This window comes from Cetorhinus maximus, chromosome 3 (assembly GCF_964194155.1).
Source record: "Cetorhinus maximus chromosome 3, sCetMax3.hap1.1, whole genome shotgun sequence".
In the NCBI taxonomy this organism is placed as follows: domain Eukaryota; kingdom Metazoa; phylum Chordata; class Chondrichthyes; order Lamniformes; family Cetorhinidae; genus Cetorhinus; species Cetorhinus maximus.
Genome location: NC_135881.1, coordinates 141,564,241 through 141,584,040, shown reverse-complemented (window position 1 = coordinate 141,584,040; position 19,800 = coordinate 141,564,241). Strand labels below are relative to the sequence as shown.

At 39.8% G+C, this 19,800-nt stretch overlaps 1 protein-coding gene across 1 annotated transcript in view; it reads right to left on the bottom strand.

Moving 5' to 3' along the window:
- Positions 1 to 19,800, bottom strand: part of ngly1 (N-glycanase 1) — a 62,841-nt gene that overhangs the window by 4,875 nt on the left and 38,166 nt on the right. Inside the window, exons 6-8 of the mRNA XM_078539059.1 lie at positions 15,325 to 15,446; positions 8,185 to 8,330; positions 3,211 to 3,321 (exon numbers count right to left, since the gene is read on the bottom strand). Coding sequence (XP_078395185.1) covers positions 3,211 to 3,321; positions 8,185 to 8,330; positions 15,325 to 15,446 — 379 coding nt within the window. The remainder of the gene's footprint in view (positions 1 to 3,210; positions 3,322 to 8,184; positions 8,331 to 15,324; positions 15,447 to 19,800) is intronic.

The following is a 19,800-nucleotide window of genomic DNA, read 5'->3' as shown; positions in this document are numbered from 1 at the left end:
CCTTTAGCAATAATTGCTAAAATTCCATTTGCCTTCCTTATTACCTGCTTTACCTGCATATTAGCTTTCAGCGATTCATACACGAGGACACCCAGATCCCTCTGCACTGAAGCATTTTGAAGTTTCTCTCCATTTAAACAATAAGTCACCTTTTTATTCTTCCGACCAAAATGGATAACCTCACTTATTCACGTTAAACTCCATCTACCAAATTTTGGCCCATTCACCTAACCTGTCCATATCCATTTGTAAATTTCTCTTCATTGCAACTTACTTTCCCACCTATTTTGGTGTCATCTGCAAATTTAGCTATAGTACCTTCTATCTCTGAATCCAAGTTATTAATATAGATTGTAAACAGTTGGGGCCCAAGGACTGAACCCTCTGGCACCCCACTGGTTACAGTTTGCCATCCAGAAAAAGACTCATTTATCCTGACTCTCTGCTTTCTGTTGGTTAGCCAATCCTCCATTCAAGCTAATATATTACCCCTAACTCCATGTGATCTTATCTTGTGTATTAATCTTTTGTGCAGCACCTTATCAAAGGCCTTCTGGAGGTCCAGATATACTACATTTACAGGATCCCCATTATCCACTTTGCTTGTCACATCTTCAAAGAACTCTAGCAAATTAGTCAAACACGATTTACTCTTCATAAAATCATGCTGACTCTGATGGATTGCGTTTTGACTTTCCAAATGCCCCATTACTACTTCCTTAATAATGGATTTCAACAATTTCCCAACGACAGACGTTAAACTAACTGGTTTATAGTTTCCTACTTAATGCTTCCCCCTCCCTTTTTGAATAAGGGCGTTATATTAGCATTTTTCTAATCCACTGGAACCTTTCCAGAATCCAGGAAATTTTGGAATATTATAGCCAATGCATCCACTATCTCCACTGCCACTTCCTTTAAGACCCTGGGATGTCGGCCATCAGTCCTGGGGACTTGTCACCCTTTAATCCCAATAGTTTGCTCAGTGCTTTTTCTTTAGTGATGGTGATTGTTCTAAGTTCCTCCTTCTCTATGCACTACCTGTTACTATTGGGGTGGTACTAGTGTCCTCCACCATGAAAACTGAGGCAAAATATTGATTAAGCGTCTCTGCCATTTCTGCGTTCCCCAGTATTAACTCCCCAGTCTCATCCTCCAAGGGACCAACATTCACTTTAGCTACTCTCTTTCCTTTTATGTACCTGTAGAAGCTTTTGCTATCAGTTGTTACATTTTGCACTCGCTTTCTTTCATAATTTACTTTTGCTCTTTTCATTATTTTTTTAGTAACCCTTTGTTGATCTTTAAAAGTTTCCCAATCTTCCAACCTGCCACTGATCTTTGCAATTTGGTATGCCTTAGTTTTTGCCTTTATGTTATCTTTAGCTTCCTTGCTTAGCCATGGATGCTTTTTCCCCCTCTTACCATCTTTCTTCCTCTTTGGAATATATTTTACTTGGGAGGAATTGAATATCTCCTTAAATATCTGCCACTGTTCATCATCTGTGATACCTTGTAGTCTTCCTGCCCAGTCTACTAGGGCCAAATCTGCCCTCATGCCTATGTAGTTACCTTTGTTTAACTCCAGAAAACTAGCTGTGGGAATCAAGTTTCTCGCTCTCAAACTGAACTTGAAATTCTAGCATGCTATGATCACCCTTCCCTAGAGGATCCTTTACTATGAGGTCATTAATTAATCCCATCTCATTACACAAAACCAAATCCAGAACAGTTCCACAACATATTGCTCCAAGAAACAATATCTAATACACCATGAACTCTCCCTCGAGGCTACCTTTGCCAATTTGATTAGTCCAGTCTACAAGCATATTAAAATCACCCATGATCATTGCCATGCCATTCTTACATGCGCCCAGTATTTCCTGGTTTATACTGTGTCCTACTGCTGAACTACTGTTTGGGGACCTATAGATTACTCCCACCAGGGACTTCTTTCCCTTGCTATTTCTTATTTCTACCCAGGCTGACTCTACGTCTTGCTCTCCAGTGCCTATATCATTCCTCACTATAGCACTGATCTCTTCCTTTACTAACAAACCTACACCACCTCTTTTTTCTTGAAACCAGGTTTCAGCTTAATCAGCCAGGTTAACTGTTAGAGCTATTCGGTTTCATTTATCTTATGCTACAACTGAATCCATTTAAATCCCACTCAAAAATATCTTTCTAATTAAGTTTAATGCAGGAACAACAAACAAATAGGAATGCAAATAGTATGCTGCTCTTTATCGCAAGGGGATTAGGGAAGAGAAAAAAAGTCTTTCTACAATTATACAGGGCTTGTGAAATCAGACTGTGTACAGTTTTGATTTCCTTACTTAAGGAAGGATATATTTGCCTTAAAGGAAGTGCAACAAATGTTCAACAGACTTATTCCTGAGATGACAGGGCTTTCCTCTGAGGACATATGGCGTAGAATAGGTTTCTATTCTTTGGAGTTCAGAAGAATGAAAGGTGATCTCACTGGAATGTTCTTTTTGTTTTGAAAATAAAAAAGGACTTGACAGGGTAGACGTTGAGAGCTTGTTTCCACTGGATGGAACAAGGGGTTGGCTATTTAAGTTTGAGATGAGGAGAAATTTATTCACTCAGAATTGTGAATCTTTGGAATTTTTATGCCACAGGGCTGTGGATGCCAGGTTGATGAGTATATTCAAGATTGAGATTGGTAGATTTTTGGGCACTAAGGGAATCAAGGGATATTGGGATAGGGCAGGAATGGGGAGTTGAGGTAGAAGTTCAGCCGCCATCTTATTCAATGGCAGAGTAGGCTCAAGGCCGACTCCTGCTCCTGTTTCTTGTCTTACGTTTAAGGTCAAAGTTGTGGGATTTGAGAATGTAGCTGTAAGGGACTTGATTTGGTCTGTAATCTTTCCAGAAAGAGTACCATAATCGACTTCAGATAATTCAAAGTATTTTATGTGCCAATTTCAAACTATGCAGTAATTTGTATTAGGCAATATTAACAGCAAATAGGGAATTAAATGCTCAAAAGGTCAAAACCATGTCATTCTAATTAAGTGACTTTGAATCAAGAGTAGATTGTATATATTAAGGAAATGAACCAGTAGGTGGGCATACATATTTGCATACATCATTTCTATAACTCTATTATCTCAACAGAAAAGTCATTTGCACATATGTATTCACATATAGTATTTCAACTAGGTCACAAAGTTATACACTGACCTCAGAATTTAATTTATTAATAGTTTCACGTAGCAAACCCTCTCCAAGTTGAGTTCGGCGAGTTAGAAGCTCTGCATGCTTGCATGAATATCTCCAGCTAACATCAACCACCTGAAAAGATAATAGGGGCACCATGATAAATGTTACCCAGTCACTCATTGTCAAAGGAAAGTTTTCTTGAGAGTCTTAAAAGGAGAGAGAATTGGAGGGGTTTGGGGAGAGAATTTAGAACTTGGAGCCTAAATGAGTGAAAGGTTCGGGTAAAGGAAGCAGTGTTGTGCAAGAGATCCAGAGTTCAAGGAAAACAGTTTTTGGAGGAATGTCGAGCTGGTGATGGTTAGAGAAAGGGAGGGGCAAACCTACAGAGGGGTTTAAACATGAAGATGAGAATTTTAAATATGAGGCATTGTTGGACTGGCTGGCACGGTGAGGTGGGTGAGGGCAGAAAAGTTATGGATAAGCTCAAGCTTATGGAGGGTGCAAGATGGGAAGGTGACCAGCAGAGCCTTAGAATAGTTGAATCTAGAGGCAACAACACAAATGACAGTTCAGTAGGAGACCAGCAATGTTACAAAGCTGGAAGTGGAGGTCATTGAGGTGAAGATAAGGATTCAGAAGTCGCTTAGGGCTCCAGGTTGCAAACGGTCTGCTTCAAACAGAGTGTGGGGTCAGGGTGGGGTATGGAATTGGTACAGAAAGAACAGAATTCATGGTAGAGGCCAAAAAGCTTCCCAATATTTAGGTGAAGGAAACTACAGCTCATCCAGGTTTGGATGTCAAACAAAGGCAGTGGAGAAGTGAGAAAGGGAGTTTTGAGGGTGAGTTTAATGTCATGAGCATACATGTAGAGCCTGGCATCATGTCTTGGATGATGGCAAGGAGCAATATGTAGATGAGAAATAGGAGGACGGTGAGATTAGATCCTTGGGGATTGCCAGAAGAACAGGTATTGGAGCAGGAAGAGAAACCGCTGCATTAGACTCTCTGGCTATAGCTGAAAAGGTAGAATGAAATTAGGCAAGGGCAGTCTCACTCAGCTGAACAATGGAGAAGAGGCTTTAATGGAGGAAGGACTGGTTGACTGTGTCAAAGGCTGCAAAAAGGTTGAGAAGGCCGTGAGGAATAGTGCACCATAGTCACAGCGGAAGTCATTTATGACTTTTAAAAAGGCTGAATCTGTGCTGTAACAGGGACAAAAACTTGATTGCAGGCTTGAAACATGGAATTGTGAAAAGATGGTCATGGATTTGGGAGGAGAAAATACATTCAAGGATTTTTGAAAGGCAAGGCAAATTGGAAACCAGGTGGTAATTTGCAAGGATGGATTTTTTTTAGGAAGAGCTGATGACAGCACATTTAAAAGGAAGGAGCACAATACCAGAAGCGAGGGAGCCATTTTTGATGTCAGCTCATATGAGTGCCAGGAATAGAAGTTAGGTGGTTAGCAGTTGAACCGTGTCAAGAGAACAGTAGATAGGTTTCATGGATAACATGAGCTTGGAAAGGGCTCATAGAAGTGCAAGTAGAGAAAGATGCAGGTCTCAGGCTAGAAACAGTGATGCACCAGAACAGATTATCATAATCTTAGTGCCAAAGTTGTATATATTGCTAGAGGTGAAGGGGAAGGAAAATAAATTTTAAAGTGACTTACAAAGCAGATAAAAGAAACCAGGGGTTGTGTTTCAGGATGACCCTGGAATAGTGAGCAGTTTTGGCAGAGGAGTGCATGGTCTGATAATTCTTGATGTGGCCCACCTAGGTCTGGCATGAATGGCTAATCTGGTTCTGCACTATGTACATTGAAGCCTGCATCCCTTAGCCTTAAGGGGGTGAAATTGAGCTTGCAGGAGGAGGAAAGACCAGGCGCGAGAGAGAAAGCATTTTATCAGACCTGATCTCTAGCAAGTTTCCCAACAATTATTCAGTTATAGCCACGCTATTATTGTATATTTTCTTGAAAGTTATTTGAAGCTGCATGAGAAGAATCCAACTCCCAGTTGATAGAGTTACCCTTCATTTGCATGAGTATGTCAGGGGTTATGGGGCTACAAGATGACAGCTGTGTTGAAAGTATGGAATTAAGTAACCCTTTTATAATAATCTCAATAATCTGATGCCTGAGCGAGATGGTTCACTGTGACAGAGTATTATTAACGATTGACTCATTCATGAAAGATGAAGGGATAGAAGGAGTTAGAATTCTTCCCATGGTTCTTCAGATAAAGACACTCCATGCCATCCTGAATAGCAGATGGAAAGCTGCAGGCTGGAAAACCACCTTGTTATATATCTTAACTCCCAGCTGGGATCAAGATCTGTTTTCTCACCGCCTTTGATGGACCTAACTGACCACGAGCATGGTTTTTATAGACTGTGTCAATTCTCACAGAACATGAATAATTATCAAAACATGCTTTTTCATTGTCCGAAACACACATTCGGACAACCCTGTCGGTTTAAATCCTAATCTCCTAATTCTGTTGTCCCATGAATTTAATCACTCAAATTTAACTCAATACTACAATTTTTAACATGCAATACACAAGGGTCATATTGGCAAGGGATGGGGGTAAAAAAGAGAATAGCCACGGAGGCATGCTACCAAAGGGCAAAAATACTAAGGAACAGTCTGACAATCAAATCTCCCATTTTTCTTGCACTTTAATACTCGAGTCATTTTGAAGTTACCAGCGTTCTCCAGGATGAAACTCTCCTAAGGTAACAACTTTAACCCCCTCCCCTCTTGGTACATTGTGGAAATCTTAAAATATATATGAGTCTCGTCCAATGTATGGCAATTTCTCCCATTTGGCTTCAGCTGATGATGAAGGAATAAATTACACTAATGAACTTGTCCTGCAAAAAGTGAAAATTGCATCAACTATCTTCTGATTCTCATGTTGCTTGTCCTTGCTCATGAGCCACCGTCGAATGGAGTTGCTGCCAGTGGTCTCATGCCGAATTTTACATTGCAGGTGTAAATGGAAGGAAGAATGGTGCTTTGTGAAATGAGCCTTTTTGGACAGCAGTGACTGCCCTGCAGCATGCAAGAGTTGTTTTGTACACCAAATATTGATTATTCAATCATTTCTCAAAACTCCTATTTTCCATCCTCCATAAACTTCAGCTCACCCAAAACTCTGCTGCCTATTTTCCAACTTGCACCAAGTCCCATTCGCCCATCACCCTTATGCTTACTGACCCACATTAGTTCACTGTACACCAAATGCCTCAATTTAAAAATGTTCATCCTGGTGTTCAAATCCTTCCATTAGACTGCTAGTTGCTGTCTCAATCTTCTCATGTTCTTGGATGCATGAAAACCATTCAATGGTGGCTGCCTTTTGAGTAGCAATTCGTTGCTTTGTGGTGACACAAGATCTGCTTTAGTTGATATAAATAAGGGGGTCATAATTCAGATGTCATTTCTGTATCGTACAAAGATGATTCACACCCTCCCAACATCAAAAGAAATCCCATTGTAGTATGGCTAATGACACTGACAACTACCTGAAAATTTGCCAGCCAAGTCCTATCCACAAAGAAACAGGACAAATCAATCCTGGCCAATTATTGTTTTATTAGCTTTCCCCTGATCAGCTGTGGCAGGAGCTGCCCTAAATATCAAGGCAAAATTCAACAAACAATGGCACCAAGGAGTGCGAGCAAAACTGAAGAGTTGAAAGAGAAAGAAAGGTAGTTGTGATTATTGGAGATCAGTCACCCAGCCCCAGGATATCACCACAGGAGTCAGTTAGCAAACTGTTCTTGGCTTAACCAGCTTCAGCTGCTTCAATGACGTTCTGTCCATAAGATCAGAGATAGGGCTTTTCATTGATGATTCCACACTGTTCAGCTCTTTTCACTCCTTCAGCAATGAAGCTGCCCACACCTGGAGAAAATCTAGATTTTGGCTGAAAGTGAGGGGCAACATTCACGCCACGAGTAATATTGAGCAGCTCCAATAAAGGGAAGCCCAGTCATCTCCTTTCAAATTCAGTAGCACCATAGCTACTGAGTTTGCCATCATTTGCATCTTGATGGCCCTACTGACCAGAAGTTTAACTGCACCAATCATGTTAATACCTTGGCTACCAAATGGAGGGCAGAAACTGGGTGCTTTGCAACAAAGCCTCTCAACCATCTACAAAGTTCAATTCAGGAGTGTGATGGAATACTTGCCATTTCCTGGATGGATTTAACCACAATACTCCAGAAACTCAAAACCATCTCAAACAAAACAGCTTACTTGATTGGTGTCTTTGCCATTGGGCTCAATGTCTATACTATCAATCACTGGTATATTCTTATTGCAGTGAATCATATACAGAACACAATGTAGCCACTTCATCACCTTCCTTTATTGCAACCTTTATTTACACAAGAACATCACCTCCAAGCCATACATTATCCTGATTTAATGTATATCATCATCCCTGGAATTCCCAACCTAACACCATTGAGAGAGCATCATTTACACAAGGGTTGCAGCAGCGCAGGAGAACACACCACTAATTTCTGGGGACAACTAAAGATAGGTAATAAGTCCAGTCTTGCCAGATCAATAAACACTAACATTTTTTCTACATTTTTACAGTCTGGGTTGGGAAAGTCAATCCAAGCTACACCTCTAAGCACAGCAAATTGGACAGTTTAGAGATAGTATCAGAATAGAACAGGCCAAGGACATAAACCAAAAAATAACTAAGTAATATTCTTTGGGGCTCAAGTGCATTACTTATTAAAATCGTGATTTTAATATGCCAATAGAAAGTTAAAATGATTCAAATGATATTTACTGGCGCTTTGCTACTGTGTGTCTACCACTCAACCCCAGAGTCTGCATTTTATATGAAGCAAAACATTTCTTTTCTCTGGCTATAGTCCAAAGGGATACAATTCATAAATCCTTTAAAACCATTGGTATCAAGCAACCTGTTCAAGGGATTGTCACTCAATTAGCAGAAATTTTACCTCATCCTTTGAAAACGCGAAAATATAAGACAGCTTCTTTCCCCATCCAATTTCATACAGGAGCGGTTTATCACAGACATTTTCACAGGGATCACAATGCAGCCACCTTTTCTGGGAGGTTGAGTAGACCTCCGTCCACACATGATCTGAAAAGACAACCAATACCCATTTACATTATTAAGCGGGCCTTCTGGTTACACTTGTAACTACTTGAACTGGCTGAAAATACTTTCATATAACATGCACACCCAATATTCCCTTAAATCTCACCCATGACATTACATGTCCAATTTACATTATGGATGACCTCACATCTACAGCTCACACAAAACAATGTTATAAAAAAAAACCTAACCATCTGCATCTAGTATAATTCAGTACTGAGAGAAAAGCCTAGCTTGAAAGAGCAGATGTAGAACCAGTTTTGGTAGAAGAAAAAGTAAAGGTAAAAGATCACTTGCAGTAGTTTATAGATCCCCTAACAATAGTTACTCTGCAGGACAGAGCATACAGGGAGAGAGAAATGGGGTCTGTAAGAAAGGTACTGCAATAATCATGAGTAACTTTAATCTTCACGTAATTTGGGAAAATCAGTTCGACAAAGGTAGCCTGGAAAATGAGTTCAGTGTTTTTGGGACAGTTTCTTAGAGCAGTACATTCTACAGGCAACCAAGGAGCAGGCTATCCTAGGCCTGATAATGTTTAATGAGAAAGGATTAATCAGTAACCTCACGGTAAAGGAGCCTCTAGGTGACAGCAATCGCAACATAGCAAAATTTCAAGTTCAGTTTGAAATGAAAAAGTGTGGGTCCATGACTAGTGTTGTAAACTTAAATAAAGGTAACTATGAGTGTATGATGGCAGAGTTGGCTAAGGTGAGCTGAGAAACTAGGTTAAAAGATAGCACAGTAGAGTTTCAGGGGTAGTCTTTTGAGGAGTTATTTAATGACGCTCAGAAAAGATTCATGCAGCGAGAAAGAAAGGCTCTTTGAGAAGGAGGCATCATATGTGGCTAAATGAGGAAGTAAGGATATTAAATTGAAAGAAACACGGTACAAATTGGCAAAGATTAGCGGTAGGTCAGAGGATTGGACAGATTAAGATGCAGCAAAGAATGACTAAAAAGGTAATGAAGAGGCAGAAAGGTAAGAATGAGAGAAAGCTAGCTAGTAATATAAAAACACATTTAAATAGGAAAAGAGTAACTGAAGCTAGTGTTGGTCCTCTAGAAAGTGAGTCTGGGGAATTGAGAATATAAAACAAAGAAATAGCAGAAGTGCTGAACAGGTATTTTGTGCCTGTCTTCATGGTAGAGGACTTAGAAAACATTCCAAAGGTTCTTAAAAATCAAGAGATGATAGGGAGGGATGAACATAATACAATTACCATCACCTGAGAAAGAGTGCTATGAAGGCTATTAGACCTAAAAGCTGCCAATTCCCCAGGAACGGATGGCCTGCATTCTAGGGTCTTAAAAGAAGTGGAGGCACAGATAGCAGATGCATTGGTTATAATCTTCCAAAATTCCTTAAATTCTGGGATGGCTCCAGTGGATTGGAAAATAGCTAATGTAACACTTTTATTCAAAAAAGGAGGGAGGCAGAAAGCAGGGAAACTATAGGCCAGCGAGCCTAACATCTGTCATAGGGAAAGTGCTAAAATCCATTATTAAGGAGGTTATAATAGCAGGATACTTAGATTTGATCAGGCAGAGCCAGCATAGCTGTGAGAAAGGGAAATCGCGTTTAACTAATCTGTTAGAGTTTTTTTGACAAAGTAGCATTCAAGGTGGATAAAGGGGAACTGGTAGATGTGGTGCACTTGGTTTTCCAAAAGGCATTTGGTAAGGCACCACACCAAAGGTTACTACTCAAGATAAGAGCACATGCTGTAGGAGGAAAATATATTCGCATGGATAAAAGATTGGTTGGCTAACAGGAAACAGAGGGTAAGGATAAATGGGTCTTTTTCGATTGGCAAGCTGTAACTAGTGGAATGCCACAGGCATAGTTACTGGGTCCTCAACTATTTACAATCTATACCAATGACTTGGATGAGGGGAGTGAATGTATGGTAGCTAAATCTGCCAATGACACCAAGATAGGTAGGAAAGTAAGTTGCGAAGAGGAGATATAAAATCTGCAGAAGGGACATAGACAGGTTAAGCGAGTGGGAAAAACTTTAGCAGATGGAGTATAATGTGGGTAAATATGAACTTGTTCACTTTGGCATGGAAGAACAGAAAAGCAGTATAATATTTAAATGGAGAAAGATTGCAGAATTCAGTGGTGCAGAGAGATCTAGGTGGCCTGGTACACAAATCACAAAGTTAGTAATATACTAATATTCTGGCAATAGTACGGAAGACTTCTGTCCCAGAACTTGCTGCGCCCCTAGCCAAACTGTTCCAGTACAGTAACAACACTGGCATCTGCCTGGCAATGTGGAAAATTGCCCAAGTGCACCCTGTCCACAAACAGCAGGACAAATCCAACCTGGCCAATTATTGCCCCATCAGTCTATTCTTGATCATCAATAAAGTGATGGAAGGGGTCAAAAACAATGCTATAAAGTGGCACTTACTTAGCACTAACCTGCTCACTGACGCTCAGTTTGGGTTCCACCAGCTCCTGACCTCATTACAACCTTGGTTCAAACATGGGATTTGGTGAGGTGAGAGTGACTGCCCTTTATATCAAGGCAGCATTTGACCGAGTGTGCCATCAAGAAGCCCAAGCAAAACTGGAGTCAATGGGAATCGGGGGAAAACTCTGTTGGTTGGAGTCCCACCTAGCACAAAGGAAGAGGATTGTGGTTGTTGGAGATCAATCATCTCAGTTCCAGGACATCACTGTAGGAGTTCCTCAGGACAGTGTCCTAGGCCAAATCATTTTCAGTTGCTTCATCAATGATCTTCTCTCCATCATAGAGTTAGAAGTGGGGATGTTTGCTGATGATTCCACAATATTCAGCACCATTCACAACTCCTCAGAGACTGAAGCAGTCCATGTCCAAATGCAGCAGTACCTGGACATTATCCAGGTTTGGACTGACAAGTGGCAAGTAACATTTCTGCCATACAAGTGCCAGGCAATGCCCACCTCCAACAAGAGAGAATCTAACCAATGTCCCTTGACATTCAATGGCATTACCATCACTGAATCCCCCACTATTAACATCCCATTTACCAGAAACTGAACTTGACTAGCCATTTAAATACTGTGGCTACAAGAGCAGGTCAGAGGGTAGGATTCATGCGGTGAGTAATTCACCTCAAGCCTGTCCACCATCTACAAGGGACAAGTCAGGAGTGCAATAGAATACTCTCCACTTGCCTGGATGAGTGCATCTCCAACAACACTCAAGAAGCTTGACACTATTCAGGGCAAAGCAGCCAGCTTGATTGGCACCACATCCACAAACATTCATTCCCTCCACCACCGATGCACAGTGACAGCAGTGTGCACAGTGAATGTGGTGTGTACTATCTACAAGATACACTGCAGAAACTCATCAAGGCTCCTTAGGCAGCACCTTCCAAACCCACGACCACTACCATCTGGAAGGACAAGGGGAGCTGACACATGGGAACACCGCCACTTGGACATTCCTCTCCAAGCCACTTACCATCCTGACTTGAAAATATAACGCTGTTCCTTCATCGTCACTGGGTCAAAATTTTGGAACTCCATTCCTAACAGCACTGTGGGGGTACCTACACCACATGGGCTGCAGCGATTCAAGGCAGCGGCTCACCCACCATCTTCTCAAGGGCAATAAACGCTGGCCTAGCCAGCGACACTCACATCCCATGAACGAATATAAAAAGTATGCAGGTACAGCAAATGATTAGGAAGGCAAACGGAATGTTGGTGTTCATTGCAAGATGAATGGAATATAAAAGTAGGGAAATTTTGCTACAACTATACAGGGCAACGGTGAGCCCACATCTGGAGTTTTGGTCTCCTTATTTAAAAAAATATAATTGTTTAAGAAGCAGTTCAGAGAAGGTTCACTGAACACATTCCTGGGATGAAGTGGTAGTATATGAAGAAAGGTTGAACAGGTTAGGTCCGTCTATACCCATTGGAGTTTAAAAGGATAAGAGGTGATCTTATTGAAACATACAATATCCTGAGGGGACTTGATAAGGTGGACACTCAGAAGATGCTTCCTCTTGTGGGGCGTCTAAAAACTCAGACACAGTTTAAAACTAAAAGGTCTCCCTTTTAAAACAAAGATGAGAAGAAACTTTTTCTCCCAAAGGGTCATTGGTGTGTAGAATTCTCTTTCCCAAAAAATCGTGGAGGCTGGGTGTTTGAATTTATTTAAGGCAGAGTTAGACAGATTCGTGTTAGGCAAGTGAGTCAAGGGTTTGGGGCGGGGGGCAGAGAGGAAAGTGGAGCTCAGACCACAAGCAGATTAGCCATGATCTTACTAACTGTGGAGCAGGCTTGAGGAGCCAAAAAACCCTATGTTCCTAATTAATACAGCATTTAAAACATTTAGCTGTTGAGCAACCATTTAATATGATCAGATTTTGCTCAATTTCAAAGAGGCCTGATGCCAGGGATTACATTGCATCAAGACTTGATGTCACAAAACTATCATATGTTTCATAATGGTATTGTAAAGTTGGCTTATGTTTGTGTGCGTGGATGGTTCTGCGTGGCTGATTTAATGAGAGATGGATAGACTGCAAGTTTGAAATTATCAAAAGAGTTAGGTGTAAAAAGGCATGTGAAATGCTAATGAGTGAACTAGGGTAAAGTCAGCAGATAGGTGTGAGTGAAATTTGTGTTTTAAAATAGTGGAAGGGTGTTTGGTTTTCAAAGGGATGGTAGGATGTTTACAACTAACAAGATAAATGAGGCAGGTTATTACATTGATTTTTTCCAAACATGCTGGCCATAATGATAACATAAAAAATTCTTATATTATGGGAAAAGCAAATTCCAAAGACATGGGTGAACAATGGGATTTACAGATTAAAGAGGAAGAAGTATATTTAAAGGAGGATTGGAAGGCTATAGGGGTGGCTAGGTAATATCTGAAAGGTACACCATGTGAAACAGACTTTGGGAAAAGCCTCCAGCCACTTTGCAGAAGTCTACTGTTCCAGTAACCAAAGTTATGTTAAAAGTTTTTGGAACCCCACTGTTAAGTGGGTGCTTGTGGTCACCCTGCTGGATTGTCACTATAAATTTAAAATCTATTTTGGACTGATGCCTTAAAGGGAGTGTATAGTTGGGAGTTCTGTTAACTAGGAATTTTGGCAATTGTTATAATACTAAGTAACCGTGTAATTGTAATCTTGGATGTCTGTTTTATTCCTTTCTTTTGTTAATAAATGTTTAAATTTAATTTTTTAAATCTCTAAAGGTGTTAGTGGACTCATTACTTTTGAATTCAGTGCACAAATCTTCTCATAATAAATACAAATTGCAAAACCGTTGTGGTAGCTTGGCCAAGTTTCCCTTGTGAATTTGGTCAGCCTGGCAAACACCACCATCTGGCGTATCTTAACACTCAAGAATAAGAATCACACAAACATTTTTAAACATGTCTTTAAAAAATGGTAGTTAACAAGGTCCTGAATTAATTTTTCAAGCCAATTGCTTAAAATGCCAGTTATTCTTCAATTGGTCTGGTAGCTTAATGATTATCCTGCTGGATTAGCAGCCCAGGGGAGTCAGGAATTTAGATCTGCCATGGCAAGTTGTGAAAGTGAATTCAATAAATCTGGTAGCTTTTGGGCTAACACTGAAAAGTGACACTGAAAACTGTTAAGATTGCCCAAATGGTTCAGTAATTTTTTTTCTTAAGGTAAGGAAACCTACCACCCCTATCTGTCTAATCTATATGTGACTCCAGTTTCACACTACGTGGTTGACTCAATGTTCTCAGGTGCCAAGGGATGGGTAATAAATACTGTCTTATTAGTGTTTCCCATATTCTAAGAACAAAATAGTTACAAATAGATTTGGCAATAGTGTGTTTCAAATTCACCAACGTAATACAACTTCAGGAGTTACTTTAAAACTAAGTTCAGCAACACATAGCTAAAATAGATTTTGTATTAGATACCCGTAAACAATTTGCATCCCAGGTGTTACTTCAGATGGGAATACTTGCATTTATACAATGCCTTTATGGCACAATGTCCCAAATTGCTTCACAGCTAATGAATTACTTCTCGAAATGCTGTCACTGTTGTGACAGAGAAACCTAGAAGCTCTGCAACAAGGCCCCAGAAATGGCAATCAGATATCTGTCTTAGTGATAGCGGTTAAGGGATAAATATGCACCAGAACACCAGGAGAATTCTCTGCTCTCCTTCCAAAGGTGCTATGGGCTCTTACTTCCACCTGAAAGGGCAGACAGGACAGTGGTTTAACTTGAGCACGTCATCTAAGTTGGTACTGCAAATTATGTGATCAAGTCTCTGGATTGGAGCTTAGACCGAGTTTTGACTCTGAGGTAAATGTGCTCCCACAGCATCAAAGCTGAAAATATGTGAAACAATCCATGTTCAAATGATGAAAATAACAATTGGTATTGGACATTCATGCATAGGACAAGGTCAAATCAAGCAAATACAATAGCAAGTGTATAACATATACAAAAGCCTAACAATATTACACATTGTTATGGAAAGAAGAGTGTTTGACTAAGAACTTGCATTTATTTGGTTCAGTTTGCAGGCAAGTCTAGCAAAATGAAGAAAGTAGGGATAGTGTTAAAGTTTCTTTTTGAGGAAGTTCAAAATTAATTTTGATGTGGTACAATTGTAATGACTTATTAATAATTTTCTGTATCAGCATATATTAGTACTTTTTAATTTAGAACACAAATATTTCATTTTTCATTTTAGCAAGTAGTAAATGTATACACATTTTGCTGAAAAATACATCAAAATACTGAATAGCTTGAATCGGTATGATGTTATGCAGAAAAGTGAAATACCACTATAATGCTTGTGCTGTTCTGCCACCAATGAATTGTCTGAATTTTGGAAAAATGCTGCTTATTTATTCTGATAAGAGTTCTTGAAATCAGTGTAAACGTCTGAAATTCTGAAAAAATAAACAGCACTGCTGCTCCATTCAAGTGCCCCTTTACAGATGTACAGTATTTTACCTGTTGTACACCAGACATATCTTGCTTCAAACCCCATGGCTCTGCAGCAAAGCGTGAAGCAGTTGGCCCACTCTCCACAACGTCCCTTCCTGGTTTCCAGTAACTTCTCAGCATGATTGTATCTATATATTTCAGAGCATAAAGACATCAAATTTAATATACTGCCAAACTTGTGTAAACAATTCTGATACAGAAGGCCTTTAAAAAATTGTTTTTAATACACACCAAAGCAGATTATAGTAAAGTGAATGCTAGTTAGTACTAGCCAACTTCCCATACTCAGACAAAAGAAGAAAAATTGGAACCAAGTGGTCTTAAAAGCTAAATATATCGATGAGCTTGCTTATAACATGAGTGGCAGATCTTGACCAGGGTCCAAAAGATTGCCCAGCATTCAATTCAGTTAAAACTTCTGATGGTCCTTGAAATTTTTCAGTTTGTTTTTAATCACTTCAACTTTTAGGTATGTTACCACTGGGATGGGAGGACTGCGCAAAGTATCAAGCCCCACTACTTTGCAGGTAGTACCATTGATATAAATGTTTAATTTTCTCTCCAAAATGGCCAATTGTTTATCTATACTTCTAGCACCCAAAAAAGAGACTCTGAAGAGGCTTATTTCAAAAAACTCAATGATTAATTATAAAACAAAGCTCCTTTTAAACAAGTTTCAAGAACTGGTTGACACATGATTGTAATTTGGAAGTATAATTAACTAACCACAATAAACTTCCCCAGCACACACAGACACACAAACACAGGCAAACAAAAGACACACTGGTAGTCTCCACAGAGTCAGGCAGATGGAAAAGAAAAAAAAATTAAGTTCACAGAGATTCAATGTTGTCAGTCTGAAGTTCCCTCAGGTGAAGATGTGCCGCTAGGCCCAGTAGATGTCGGGAAGTTCATCAATGATGCTTCAGGGTGGAGGAGAGTGTAGCTGGACCAATTCTGCCTGACTCAGCTAGCAAGTCCCAAATTATGCAAACAAACGACACTCAGATGAGAATTATCTGGCTACAGATCGAGAACCACACACGGTTTCACAGAGCAGAGAGCAAGCGAGCTAGTTAGGGCAGCCTTCTGTTCTCAGCCTTTCCCCAATAAGACTAAAAGCAAAACCACAGGTTCAAATTTAAGGTTTGCCTCTGCCATGTGTTTGCCTTTTTGTCTTCCAGCTTTTCATTAATTAAAGTCCTTTGCAGTTCAAAACAAACAACTCCTTCTCAAGTACCATATAGATTTCTTGGAAGAGGCCTCCTTGTTGACAGTTGCAAGATGAGCTCATGGTCCTTTTAAAAAAAAACTCTTGGCATCCTCCAATGTCCAAATAATGCAATGTCCTTCCGTATTTTAAAAAGAAAAATCCAGTTTAAAGAGATATGATTCTAACATGTACAACAGGAACATAAGACCTAGCTACCATACATTCAGCCCCTTCATTCAAGTCACTGGTATAGATTGTTAACAATTTAGGCACCAACACTGATCCCTGTGACATTCCACTAGTTATAGCCTTAAATGGTTAGAATTATTTGAACTTTCTGAAAGTTGGAGGTACAAAGGCTCCCTTGCACAATCTCTCATGCATCTGCAAGATATAAACAGCTGACACAGCTTAAAGCATCTCTTTATTATGGCGAAACAAAGAATCATTCAGAAATTAGCATCTTTTAATATTGGGACAATACAGAAATATGACATCTTTATACTTGCATAAGTTTGAACAAAAGGTAGTAATTTATAGACAGGAGAAAACCTCTAAAAAGGTAGATGCATGACTGCAAGTACATACGAACAACAATAGGCCATTCAGCCCATCGAGCCTGCTCTGCTATTTGATAAGATCATGGTTGATCTGATTGTGGCCTTCACTTTCCTGCCTATCCCTATACCTTTGAATCCATTGTCAGTCAAGAATCTAACTCAGCCTTAAAATTATTTAATTATCCTGCCTCCACTGCTCTCTGGGGAAGAGAATTCCACAGACTAATGACCCTCAGAGAAAAAAATCCTCCACACCTGTCTTAAATTGGAGACCCCTTATGTTAAAACTGTGTGCCCTAGTTCTAGTGTCTCCCAAAAGGTGAAACATCCTTTCAGCATTTACCCTGTCAAGTTCCCTCAGTATCTTATATGTTTCAATAAGATCACCTATCATTCATCCAAACTTCAATGGATACAGGCCCAACCTATCCAACTTCTCCTCATAAGGCAACCCCTTCATTGCAGGAATCAGTCAGGTGAACCTTTTCTGCAATGCTTCTGGTGCAATTACATCCTTTCTTAAATAAGGAGACCAAAACTGTACAAGTACTCCAAATATGGTCTTACCAACTCCCTGTACAACTGCTGAAAAACGTCCCTGCTTTTATATTTCATTCCCCTTGCAATAAACTATAACATCCCATTTGCCTTCCTAATCACTTGCTGTACCTGCACGCCAACATTTTGCAATTCATGTACCAGGACACCTAGATCCCTCTGTAGCACAGAATTCTGAAATCTCTCTCTATTTAAATAATATGCTGCTTTTCTATTCTTCCTGCCGAAGTGGACAAGTTCACATTTTCCTATGTAATACTATATCTGCCAAATTTTTGCCCATTCAATTAGCCTATCTATATCCCTCTGCAGACTTCTTATATCCTCTTACAACTTATTGCTCTCCTACCTATCTGTGTGTCATCAGCAAAGTTAGCAACCAAACATTTTGTCTTTTCATCTAAGTTATTGCTATAGCTTGTAATCGAGTCCCCAGCATTGATTCCTGTGGCACTCCACTGGTTACATCTTCCAACCTGAAAATGACTCATTTATTCCTACCCTGGCTGGAATTTTCAGGATGCCCGCAGAAGTTTCTGCGGCGGGTCATTCAAACTTTCATTCACTTCGGTGGGGCCAGAAGGTCCTGTCAGCAGGAGGGGGCAGAAAATCCCATCCTCCATTTCCTGTTAGCTAACAAATCCTCTACCATTGCTAATATGCTATCCCCTATACCAGGCACATCTAACCTTTGCGCGTGAGGGGCCATGTTTCAATTTATTTTCCTCACTCAAGGGGTTGTTAAGCAAATTTCAGAAAGATAAGGTTTGGCACAATGTTAAAAATGAATTTCAGAAAAAAATTTGATGTATGAAGAAACGACGAGCAAAAAACGAGTATGAGTGAAAAATAACGTCAAAGCAATAAATAGATAATTTTTTAAAAATTGAGTAATTAATAAAGATGACCATTAGAGTGAGAAGGAAGGTGTAGTGTGTTACTGGAATAGAGAGTTATTCAAAGTTAGATAAGGAAAAACGGAAAAAACGGAAGGAGGCTTGAGTGGAGCGTATATGGTTGCATGGACTAGTTGGGCAAATTGCCCATTTCTGGGCTGTATATTTCATGTAATTCTCTTCCATTCCCTCCTCCATTGCCCATCTTAGTGGGATTGTCTTTGCTTATTTCAACTCATACCTATCCAATCATAGTCACAGAATCTCCTGCAATGATTGAATTCCACCTCCATTATTTCTGAACACCTCCAAAGATCCATCCTATTCTTAATCTACAGCTAACCTTGGTGACATCATCTGAAAACATGACATCAGGTTCCGTACACACTGACAAAACTTAGCTCTATTTCTCCACTATCTCTACTCTGCACTGCCTCTGCTTTGTCAGCCTGACATCCAGTCTTGGATGGGCTGCAATTTTCTTCAGTTAAACAGAAGAACAAAGCCACGGTTGAGCTTCTCAACAAATTCTGTTGCCTTGGCACCATCTTGGGCTGAACAAGGCTATTAGCAACATCAACACTCTATTTGAGTTTGAGCTGAGATTCTCCAGCACAAAAAATACTACTTCCACCTCTATGTTGTGCATCTGCAACTCTGCTTCATCCCATTTGCTGCTGAAACACTCATCCATGCTTTTGTCACTTCCAGACTTGACTATTTCAAGGTTCGTCTGGTTGGCCTCCCATATTCTACCTTTCAAACTTGAGTTCATTCAAAACTCAACTGCATGTTCTACAACGTGCACCAAGTCCTGTTTATCCATCACCCCTAGGTTTGCTGATCTACCAACACTTCAATTTTAAAATGATCACATTCAAATCTGTCCAAGATCTCCCCCACCCTATATATGTGCCTTCCTTTATTTTAATTTCATTTATTCATTTATTTTAACAACTTGATGCCGACATCTTGGGGTATGGGGATTTTTTAGAAAGTGCATGATGAGGTCATTATTCACACATTAAGACTTGCTCATTAAATAGAGAATACTTATTATTTTGGAAATAGAAATCAGAATTGGGAATCTATAATTGTGATGGTTGCGATTTCAGTTTATTTTCACATTTTATTTATGATACTTAATTTGGTTTGAGTTATGTCGTTGGATGTAAACGGATTCACTTGGAAAAAAGATCCAGCACAACTGTTGTCAGTGGGAATGATGTTGAACTTGTTTACACACCAAATGCTT